This window comes from Salmo salar, chromosome ssa25 (genome assembly GCF_905237065.1).
Source record: "Salmo salar chromosome ssa25, Ssal_v3.1, whole genome shotgun sequence".
Classification (NCBI taxonomy): domain Eukaryota; kingdom Metazoa; phylum Chordata; class Actinopteri; order Salmoniformes; family Salmonidae; genus Salmo; species Salmo salar.
This window is the reverse complement of record NC_059466.1, coordinates 11,407,359-11,419,739: the sequence shown is the minus strand read 5'-3', so window position 1 is coordinate 11,419,739 and position 12,381 is coordinate 11,407,359. Positions and strand designations below refer to the sequence as shown.

At 43.4% G+C, this 12,381-nt stretch overlaps 1 protein-coding gene across 4 annotated transcripts in view; it reads left to right on the top strand.

The window, feature by feature from the left end:
• Positions 1-12,381, top strand: part of LOC106586158 (kalirin) — a 261,879-nt gene that overhangs the window by 92,681 nt on the left and 156,817 nt on the right. For all 4 annotated transcript variants that reach the window (XM_014173062.2, XM_014173066.2, XM_014173061.2 and 1 more), the window contains exon 2: positions 9,186-9,260. In XM_014173062.2, the coding sequence (XP_014028537.1) occupies positions 9,186-9,260 (75 nt within the window). The remainder of the gene's footprint in view (positions 1-9,185; positions 9,261-12,381) is intronic.

Sequence of the window (12,381 nt, the reverse complement as noted above, 5' to 3'; positions counted from 1 at the left end):
GTTAACACGCTGTAGAGGCCTAAGGATGTCTCAACGTTTCATTTGACCGTCTTGTCATATATTTGATTATCCCTCTGGTAAAAACAAAGAACGTTCATCATTGTTTTAGGAATGTAAAATATTTGAGACGCAAGAATAGATTTGCCCTTGATCCTACTGTGGGGCTCTCATTTGGTTGTAAGTTCAAGACCTGAATATTTTGCTTTGAGAAAGCACACATGCTGCTGCCAGAGCATGTCCAAATGACAATGATTTCTTACTTACCATATTGTACTATACTATTCTTGACTTTAATAGGGATCTTGTTCTAAAGCCGCCCTTGGGACAATAATATCTGGTTTGGTCATATGGTCACTCGGTCCGGTTTTTATGGTATTCATTCTTGAGCGAACCTTGTCTCTCAGCCCGTATGACATGCAATGTCTGAAAGATTTACCTCTGAATGATATACTGCAAACGGCAGAATGGAATATTCAGAAACATTAGCTATCATTCACTCAACATATACTGTACACACGATAAGGTTTTTTTTCCGAGCATCAGGCACATTTGAGAAATCAGGGTGCCTGCCCTGTCTCCTAATGTAGCATTTGAAAACACCGCAATTGAAAAATTGTGATTTAGTGGGAATCAATGAGGATGTATTTAGGAGATTTTTACTGTCTTCAACCCAGTGTGTTCTGGGTAAAGGATTAGACACTGCTGCCTCCAGGACCGAATGCAAACCAATTTGGTCTGGCAGCGCTCTGTTCATTACCCAATCAGGGGTTCACGTCAGCGACTGGGTCGTGCCGTGGGCCTGTGTCTGATCCGAGACCACCTTAATCCCCCCTTTTTTTTGGGCAAGTCCATATAACATTTATCAGCGACAATATGAAATCCTCACAGTGGTATGTGATTGTGAGGAGGCTGAGTCTCTAACTCAATGCTTTATCTCAGAGGGAGGAGGCGGGGCTTGACCTGGTTTTCTTTGTCGATGCGTTGCCATGGGAAACCATCGTCTCAGCCAATGAGAGGGTGTTTCTGGAGGAGGGCAGATGAAACAAAGCAGCAGTGCAGCTAGACGACAAGGAAACAATGAGCCTGTCTGGCTCTGCTCAGAGACATACGGACTGAGGGGCTGTGTTCCAAACGGCACCCTGTTCCCTATATAGTGCACTACCTTTAACCAGGGCCCATAGGGGATAGGGTGCCATTTGGGACAGATACACGGTCTGTGTGCCGCCCCCCCCCGTCCGTCCGTTGTTTCAGTTGTCAGGCTAACACTGTGTTTGGTGTAGTAGTTCACTGCCGTAGTCAATTAAAACATAATTTGTAGATTGTGGAGTTTTCGCAGTAAAGTGAACGGTGTGGAACAACCATTATTGGAGTTGCCAGTGCATGTCAATCTGTTGATTTGTTATTGTAATTCATGGGTGGATTTTAATCAGCTTCGTTTTTCAACACTGTACCTCTTAACACCTGGCCCCCTCAATAGCTAGACATATGGAATGCCTGATTCTCTAGGTTAGTTTAGTAGTCAGTGTACATGTACAGGTTTTGCCTAGATGGATCCAAATGGAATTCTTCTTGCTTTTGCAACATTTTTGCTATCTGCCTCCTTTGTACTGGCCTCAGTAAAAATGTTCCGATTAAAAGCATGTGCTTTGCCTTTATAATCAATGACAGAAAGTGAAAATTAAAACTTTGAGGAAATTCAAATGAAGCCAATTTGACAATGATTAAAAAGACAAATGTTAGTGACGATTGGCTCAAACTGATTAATGTGCCAAATTATATTAGCCTCAAAGAAGAGGACATTTGTAACCTTGATAGTCTGGACCTGGGTGTATTCACAAGTAACCAAACGGAATGAAACAGGCCGAAACAGGGAGGGACCTACCTGAATTTGTCAAATAAGAAACTCTCGTTTTTGTTGCAAAACATTTTGCTACAGTGTGCACTAATGAATACACCCATTATGTGTTTCTATGGCATCAGCTATAGATCAATGTTGTCTGTATGAAAACAATAATATGTTATTGTGTTTCGTAATGAGTGTTACAGGCCATCTATGCACAAACAAAATGGAGCTCTTATCTCAGCCCCTGAGCTCCTCCACTGTCTCAGCTTGGTAGAGTTGTAGTGTACAACCCAAATGGCACCCTATTCCCTACATAGTGCACTTCTTTTGAACAGGGCCCCACAGCCCTACATAGTCCACTACTTTTGATCAGAGCACTAATGGACCCTGGTGACAAGTGTTGCACTTTAACATGGAACAGGGTGCCATTTGGGACGCGCCCTTGGCCTGCGTGACCGATGAGCCATTAAAGGAGGTATGCTGCTGTTTTAAAGCTCTCATTGCCTCTCCTCCTGCAGTTATATTGGTGTGTGCTTAAGGTAAATGTAGCCTAATTACTCACAAAGGGAATTGAGAAAGTGGCTAAACTCATCCACTCTGCGGAGGTGCTTTGACATCATATATTCAAGTGAGCGAGTCATCATTGCTGTCCGTCTCTGAGGAAGGCACTTACTCCCCACAGTAAACTGAACATGCGTAGTTGTGGAGGAAAGGTTTTAGGTTTTAATGCAATCATTCATGGTGAAGGTCGTAAGCATAAAGAATGCCTTCAAAATGAATCAGAAACAGATTGGAGAGAAAGGGGGCCTCTCGAGTGGACACATGGTAACAGACAGTAACTATGTCTCATACGGAGAGGATGGGCACATTCCCTCCTCCCTCAAACTTTACACCCCCCCACCCCCCACCACTCTCTCTCTCTCTCCCATCCCCCTCTCTCTGTCATGAACTTGTCCTGATGTCCTGTTGGTCCCTCTGCTCCCCAGCTTTCAGGCCCAGGATTAGTGAGGTAACAGATAGCTCTCCTAATGATTTACTCCAAACTTCAAACGCAGACGGCTGATGTTTGTGACACTCCGATGACCGCTACCACATGTTTTGGTCCCGCTTTCCAGAAGTAGTGATGGTGGCGTCTTGCCATTAGAGGCGTCGTTATCGAGTAATGTCACTGCACACTTCTTTCTAAGACTTTAGAGCCGAAAGCAATAATAATTAAACTGCTTTATTTGACAATGTGTTTTACATCACTTTGAAGTATTTGCAGAAATGTTTTTCATGATTTGTTCCAATGGCACCCTATTCCCTACATAGTGCACTGCAAAGGTGTTGGCAATAGGGTACCATTTGGGACCCATTCCATACTCACTCTGGTGAAGATGTAGTGTGTCATGGACAGGTTGTACCTGTGGAGTGCACTTCCTCTGTCTTCACGGTGCACCACAGGTTAGGATGAAGAATGCCTCTGGTGTTTTTATGGTTATCCGGGTTAGAAGGTGAGGACAACAGGGAGAATCTGATAGCCAGAGCTGGGTCCTCCGTCCCTCCTCTCCTTCTCTCTCTGGATCCCAGGACAGAGAAGTATTTACAAGGCTCTGTGGGATTGGAGGGCTGCCTGCCTCCTCTGCCTGCCAGACTGCTTCACTCAACCGGGTTGGGCTATAGACAGGGGGAGGACAAGACAGGGTCCTCCACTAAGCTGAGAGGAATCAGCCTTTGTCAAGTTGAAACAAACGGGAAACTGTCCATCCTGCCTGGTGCTCCAGCCCTCAGCCATCTGACAGCCCATGTCAGGAACAGGCAGTAAGACGTCAGGTCAACTCCGTGGGAGCGGAGGCAAACAGATTCATCCTGTCTCCTTCTCAGCTTCCATCTCTGTACTGCTGAGATAGCACTCCGCGTGGTCTACTCTGGATACTCTGGAATGTTCTTTGGAATGTGTGGTCAGTAAATCATGTTCTGTGAAGAGGCTGTGTCTCATAGCCACAGCAGGCGATGGTGGACATGTGCGCTTTGTTTTCTGAATCCTGCCACTTTTGGACATGCGGGACTCTAGCGGAGAGGGTTTCATAACACACCAGACGGTCGACCAGCTGAACAAACTGAGAGTCCTGCAGGGAGAGGGAGGAGAGAGAGAGAGAGAGAGAGAGAGAGAGATCAATGCTCAAACAATGTGGGGGACACGTCACCTTATCCAATATGAATCAATAGGAAACGATTTGGTATGACTCACTGCTGGGTGGGTTTCTTGGTCATTGATGTTGCACATGCCATGCTCTGATTGGCTGCTCTATACTAGGCAAACCGCCACATATTTTGGTTAGATTGTGCAGATATTGAGTTGGAATGTAGTGAGCTTTTTCCTGGCTGTTTTGCCTAGTGATCATTTGCTGGCCTTCATCCATTTTTGGTCGATTGTGATCTCACAGATAGTCGGTCCTTGAACCCATAGCTCTGTCTATGAATTTGAGATTGGTTACATTTCTCCAGCCACCATATCCCTCAGCTGTTTACCCCCAAAAAGTGATGGGCTGACCGCTTTGTTGTTGTTTTTAGGAGAGCCGAGAGTGTCACGTCGACTGAAAAATGATTTCCGCCCCTGTCCTTGACATTTCCTAAATAAGTCTATGTAACACACTGTCATTGTTAGAATCTTAATATCACAAACAGAATTTGGGTTATAAGCAGTTTTAAGAGGTCATCCCCCCTCCACTCATTCACCGCCAGTCGTTCACTGGCAGTCAGCCTGGGCAGCTGAGGATGGCCCATTGAAACTACACCTAAACTATATCTAAACTAATTTCACATGTATAATAAATAGACTAAAGACTAGATGAAATTGATAATAGTCTGATGGGTGACAATATTATCAGTTGATAACTTGTATGTGAAGAATCTGATGAACAGCACAGCTTGGAATTGACACAGAGGCAGGGAAAGCGTCCTTCAGAGTCACAAGCATGTAAGACGTTTTGATGTCAATATTGTATCAGAAAGAGCCGCTTCTGCAGGTTTGTAAATCATTTATTCAACTCTTAAAAATGACCCCTTGAGCTCTATTTTAAAATCTAACTTCTGGACAGAATTACTGTGATTCCATGCACAACACTCAAAGCCCAGTAGTAATCTATTTCAACTTAAAATATGCCATTTCTGTTCTTCAGATCAAAGTATGAAAAATTGCTGTTGCTTCTACATTGATAAAGTTTGTTGATTAAGTTACTGGTCCCCTCCCCCATGTCAAACACTTGGATTCAGGAGGGATTTTCTGACAAAATCTATCATTTTTATACGCCAATAGTAACGCCTGATTCTCTTACCTTCATTTAAATAAGTATCACTTTGTAACCAACATGGCAGAATGCGTGTTCACACATTGGGTGTGGTTTACATAGCTAGGTAGCTAGTCTACTGGTACCAGAATTTGACTGCAGCATGTCAGAAAATATACTTTGAGGTTTCCCCTATTCATCTAAATAGACACGCTTTCATCTGTGTCTAGTGTTCGCTACTAACTGGCTAGCTAGGTCTTCATCCAGCATGGAACAAAAGTGGGGAAAGGGTTGCCCAAAACTCCAACACAGTTGTCATGTCACTAAATCAAGGCACATGCAACACAGAAGATTCACAATAACGTCTTGACATCAAATCAAATCAAATGTTATTGGTCACATACACATATTTAGCAGATGTTATTGTGGGTGTAGTGAAATATAGTGCTCAAAAAAATAAAGGGAACACTTAAACAACACATCCTAGATCTGAATGAAAGAAATAATCTTATGAAATACTTTTTTCTTTACATAGTTGAATGTGCTGACAACAAAATCATACAAAAATAATCAATGGAAATCCAATTTATCAACCCATGGAGGTCTGGATTTGGAGTCACACTCAAAATTAAAGTGGAAAACCACACTACAGGCTGATCCAACTTTGATGTAATGTCCTTAAAACAAGTAAAAATGAGGCTCAGTAGTGTGTGTGGCCTCCACGTGCCTGTATGACCTCCCTATAATGCCTGGGCATGCTCCTGATGAGGAGGGGGATGGTCTCCTGAGGGATCTCCTCCCAGACCTGGACTAAAGCATCCGCCAACTCCTGGACAGTCTGTGGCGCAACGTGGCATTGGTGGATGGAGCGAGACATGATGTCCCAGATGTGCTCAATTGGATTCAGGTCTGGGGAACGGGCGGGCCAGTCCATAGCATCAATGCCTTCCTCTTACAGGAACTGCTGACACACTCCAGCCACATGAGGTCTAGCATTGTCTTGCATTAGGAGGAACCCAGGGCCAACCGCACCAGCATATGGTCTCACAAGGGGTCTGAGGATCTCATCTCGGTACCTAATGGCAGTCAGGCTACCTCTGGCGAGCACATAGAGGGCTGTGCGGCCCCCCAAAGAAATGCCACCCCACACCATGACTGACCCACCGCCAAACCGGTCATGCTGGAGGATGTTGCGGCAGCAGAACGTTCTCCACGGCGTCTCCAGACTCTGTCACGTCTGTCACGTGCTCAGTGTGAACCTGCTTTCATCTGTGAAGAGCACAGGGCGCCAGTGGCGAATTTGCCAATCTTGGTGTTCTCTGGCAAATGCCAAACGTCCGGCACGGTGTTGGGCTGTAAGCACAACCCCCACCTGTGGACGTCGGGCCCTCATACTACCCTCATGGAGTCTGTTTCTGACCGTTTGAGCAGACACATGCACATTTGTGGCCTGCTGGAGGTCATTTTGCAGGGCTCTGGCAGTGCTTCTCCTGCTCCTCCTTGCACAAAGGCGGAGGTAGCGGTCCTGCTGCTGGGTTGTTGCCCTCCTACGGCCTCCTCCACGTCTCCTGATGTACTGGCCTGTCTCCTGGTAGCGCCTCCATGCTCTGGACACTACGCTGACAGACACAGCAAACCTTCTTGCCACAGCTCGCATTGATGTGCCATCCTGGATGAGCTGCACTACCTGAGCCACTTGTGTGGGTTGTAGACTCCGTCTCATGCTACCACTAGAGTGAAAGCACCGCCAGCATTCAAAAGTGACCAAAACATCAGCCAGGAAGCATAGGAACTGAGAAGTGGTCTGTGGTCCCCACCTGCAGAACCACTCCTTTATTGGGGGTGTCTTGCTAATTGCCTATAATTTCCACCTGTTGTCTATTCCATTTGCACAACAGCATGTGAAATTTATTGTCAATCAGTGTTGCTTCCTAAGTGGACAGTTTGATTTCACAGAAGTGTGATTGACTTGGAGTTACATTGTGTTGTTTAAGTGTTCCCTTTATTTTTTTGAGCAGTGTACTTGTGTTCCTAGCTCCAACAGTGCAGTAGTATCTAACAAGAACACACACAAATCGCAAAGTAAAATAACAGAATTAAGAAATATATAAATATTAGATTGAGCAATGTCGAAGAGGCATTGACTAAAATACAGTAGAATAGAATACCGTATTTACATATGAGATGAGTGTATACATATGCGATGAGTATATACATATGAGATGAGTAGTCATGACCAGGGTGGGAAATGTACTTTTTGGTCCACTAGCCACTGTGGCAGGTAGATAAAAAAAATCTACCAGCCACTCAGATTTTTTACCAGCCAATTATTTGTATTTTTTATAATTCTAACAAAAATCACACAAAAAAAACAGATAAGCATGCATTCTAATGTTTAAAAAACAAGAAATGTGTTCCTAGTAAGTAGTAATGGGGTACAGTATATTGGTTATATTGCTTAATTTCATTTCATTTTTGTGACCTGCATCTTTTAACCAATGTATGTTAAACTAAAGTATTTAGATCCAATAGTAAAAACAAATAAATAGTTTTACAACTGAACTTCAAGAATCAACAAAGTTCCTTCCCTACCACAAAACGCTGAGTGATACGACTTATTTATTATTATAGTTCAGGGCTCTACGCTAACATTTTTTACAATGAGTACATGATGTGCTACTAAGTAGAAATGTAGAAGCACACAAATACATCTAGGAGAACAATGACTAAAAGTTAGTGAATAAAAGTGTCTGGGAGTGATCCATGCTCAATCAAGCACAATCATTAGTTCAGACAAACTTCCTGTCGGCCCTTTAAGGGACAGACCGTTACCGTGGTAACTTTGGCACTGGCTTGTCTGTGATGAAAAAAATCTCAGACTGCGATGTCTTCCTAGCAGCAGACAGTTTCATCAAACTCAAATTAACCTTGAAAAACAACCTAATGTAGCATGTGAACAAAACGATGTAACAAGAAACACGAGGACAAATGTACACTTTAGTTGCCTTTCGAGATGAAGGATCATGGAGGAAAAATTATGTGAAGTAGTATTTTAGTGATTTCAAACATATGGGTTAAGGGTTAATGGATTTTAACACTTGAATTGTGGTGTTTTGGTGGTTTTTCATTTGTACACATGCTGTAGCCTACGGTTACATAAACTATTGAAAATACTATTGTGTTCTTTGAAATAAATTGTATTTCGTATTCTGTTACCTAAGACATTCATAAACATAACCAAATTATATATATATATTTTGCCATAGCGTATATGAAAAGTATTTATTAGAATGTTGACGTCCAAAAGACTAGCCTTACGCACTTGAATAAGATGTTGGTAGACATCAACTCGAACACACTGGGGGGTTCAGTTGTTTTCCATATCACGCTGTGGTGTAGTGTGGAGAACGCTCATCCAGCTCGTTGTGCTGCTGTTGCGTTGTGATCAATGTCCTTGCCTCGCCTCTCCCCCTGTGTTTTTGTGTGATCGAGAGAGGAAAGTGGCCAGGCACTGCTGTGAATACGAAGTCTGTATGCAGTGTGAAGTCAATGAGAGGGAAAGAGCAGTAGACACCAACGGTAATAGCTTTGTAATAGTCTTAAATGGTGCTCTGTGATTCGGGAAACATTCTCCTGAATGCAAATGATCCTATTTTCGATGCTCATATACCATGCAGGACTTTAACGACGATATTACAGGTATGTGACTACAGATGATGGAAAAGAAGCAGCTAGGCCTATAAATATAGCATAGAGTACTGTAACATACAATTCTGTTCCTTCACTTTTTTTTTTAATCGTCATTTATCCCTGTTCCAACGACATGTCATTGGCTTAGAAAACGTTGTGAGAACTTTGTGAAGAAAAAGTTCTCAGGGTCTGGGAAAAACATTGAGAAGAAGTGCGAGCTTGTCTTTGTGTTATCTATATCATCATCAGACTATAGTTATGTGTTCCTTTTATTTCAGGAATGTACATCACTTAGTGAGATTACAGAGATGAAAGCTGATTAGCTGAATCTTGTCCTGATTAGCTGAGTCTTGTCCTGATCTGACTCTCTTCCTCCTCTCCAGGGTCCTTCAGAAACGATGGGATTAAGGCATCTGATGTCCTGCCTGTGCTGAAAGAGAAAGTGGCCTTTGTGTCAGGTGAGTGTGTGCCCGTGTCCCCTATTCCCTAGCCCTGTCGGCCCTGTTCCAAAATAGTGCACTACTGGGTACTGTTTGGGTTGCAACAGTGATGCTTCAGTTTGACGAATCCACAATGGGAAATCACGAAGATGTTTTATTTTCTGGCCGGCACTGTTCATGGCAGACCAATGCTGAGGAAATTCCCATGACAAGTATGATTTAGTAGCACGTGACAAGCATGTAGACCTTTAACCATCAGCACAACAACAACTTTCACTTGCGAGGAAGAGAGTTTCTTTCTTATTGAACAAGTTCAGGTAGGTCCCTCTCCGTTTTGGTCGTTTTGCTTCTGTTTAGTTACTAGGGAATCCTTTTGTCTATTTGATCCAATGAATTAATATGAAGCAACAGCACAGGGTACATCAGGACATGTGATTGGCCATTAGTTCGGACAGGTCATAACTTCGCCAATTCCTTACGTATCATAGTGGCTGTTCAGAGACTGAAAGGGGAGATCACTCATTCTATGGAAGGGAAAGGGGATACCTAGTCAGTTGCACACAACTGAATGCAATCAAACAAAATGTTTCTTTCCACCTTTAACCCAACCCCTCTGAATCAAAGTGGTGCAGGGGGTTGTTGGGGGTTAACTGCCTTGCTCAAGGGCGGAACACCTTGCCAGCTCTGGGATTCGATCTAGCAACCTTTCTGTCACTGGCCCAACACTAACCACTAGGCTACCTGCCACCCCATGATATGCTGTTGTAGCAGAATACCTTACATTGAATCACAACCTCTACATGGAATGTTAGGTTTGGTTTCCAGTACTGTTGATGTAAGGCTGGGGACCCCTATGGGCTCTGGTCCAAAGTAGTGCACTGTATCGGGAATAGGGTACCATTTGGGACATACTGGATGTCAGCACAAGGACACATTATCACATTCCCCTCCCCTAGACCTTACTGTAGCTTAGATGATGATGTCACCCTGGTCATTTCTACTGTACAGAACATTCTCGTTAGAGTTCAATAGTACCGAGGCAGACCTGGGTTCAAATACTATTCAACATCTTTCAAATACTTTTAGTGTTTGCTTTAGCGTGGCTGCAGGGCCAGATGGGCGGGGTTTGCAATTCTATAAGTGTTCTATTGGCTCTATTGTGTCATGCAACCTCAATCAAGCACAGCAACATTTGAAATGATTTAAAATAGTGTTTAAACCCAGGTTTGGACAGTGGAGATAAACATTTCCATGACCTTAATGCTCATTAATACAATGCTGCTGGCCAGAATCCCTCTTAGTTCATTGCAGCCAGCCAGTGTGACTAAAACATGTTTTTTTTGCCTTTTGTTTCATCATTTTTGACTCATCTCTGAATGAACAGGGTAAACTGGTCAAATGCTGGTAAAGAAAGCTGATGGGGAACGGGAGCTGACTAGGACTCTGTTCTAAAAACAAGTTCAACGCCATGTATATAGAAAGAATCTCATTTAGTCTAATAAACTTAAGGCCATTGTTAACTCAAGGCATTCTTTGAGCTGTAGACAATAGATACAGATATTGGGGCGGCAGGTAGCCTAGTGCTTAGAGTGTTGGACTAGTAACCGAAAGGTTGCAAGATCGAATCCCTGAGCTGACAAGGTAAAAATATGTCGTTCTGTCCCTGAACAAGGCAGTTAACCCACTGTTCCCTGGTAGGCCGTCATTGAAAATAAGAATTTGTTCTTAACTGACTTGCCTGGTAAAATAAAATACAGTACCAGTCAAAAGTTTGGACACACCTACTCATTCAAGGGTTTATCTTTATTTTTACAATTTTCTACATTGTAGAATAATAGTGAAGTCATCAAAACTATGAAATAACATGAAATAAATAATCATGTAGTAACCAAAAAAGTGATAAACAAATCAAAATATGTTTTATATTTGAGATTCTTCAAAGTAGCCACCCTTTCCCTTGATGATGACCTATTTGACCAAGAAGGAGAGTGATGGAGTGCTGCATCAGATGACCTGGCCTCCACAATCACCCAACCTCAACCCAATTGAGATGGTTTGGGATGAGTTGGACCGCAGAGTGAAGGAAAAGCAGCCAACAAGTGCTCAGCATATGTGGGAACTCCTTCAAGACTGTTGCAAAAGCATTCCAGGTGAAGCTGGTTGAGAGAATGCCAAGAGTGTGCAAAACTGCCATCAAAACAAAGGGTGGCTACTTTGAAGAATCTAAAATCTAAAATATATTTAGATTTGTTTAACACTTTTTTTGGTTACTACATGATTCCATATGTGTTATTTCATAGTTTTGAGGTCTTCACTATTATTCTACAATGTAGAAAAAAGAAAGAAAAACACTTCCCGTCCCGGGAAAGCAACTTCTCCCAAGGCTTATCCCTCATTTTTGGTAGCCCCTCGATGGCCACGGAGGCTCTGGTTAGCGGAGATCATTCTCCTGCTTTACGACGAGCTCTGCCAACTACCGTTACGCAGGGATCTTTTGACCCAAGCAAACAGAGATTTTCCACCCTCACCCAGAAACCATGGGCCTCTGGGCCTGGCCCGTGAGAGGATGAATCTGAATGCCACAGGCTTGTCACTCAGAGTCATTGAGACTACCCAGAGTGCAAGAGCCCCTTCCACACGCTCACTGTATGGAAACAAGTGGTGCGTTTTTGAGAAGTGGTGTGACCAAAAACAGATATTTTCTCACCAATGCTCTGTAAGCCAGATTTTATGCATATTACAGGACATTTTGGACAGAGGGAAGGTCGTTCTCCACTGTTAAGGTCTATTTAGAAGCTATGTCGGCCTGTCATATGGGCTTCGACAATAACACAGTAAGGAAACACCCTCTGTTATCTTGTCTTATGACAAGCCTTTAGTCCCATCTTGGGACCTGTCTATTGTTCTGGAGGCAGTTTCACTTCTGCGGGAAAGCGAGGAGATTAAATATCTCTCCTTTACTGATTGCTCTTACATCCGCAAAGCGAGTGAGTGAGCTGCACGCACCGCCAGTCCACCATTCGTGTCTACAGTTTGCCCTGGGGTTACCGAAGGTAACATTGTTACCCAACCCCGCCTTTATGCCTAAGGTCAGCAGCAATTACAAGAGTTCATGGCTTTCCACCCGTCGCCCTTCACT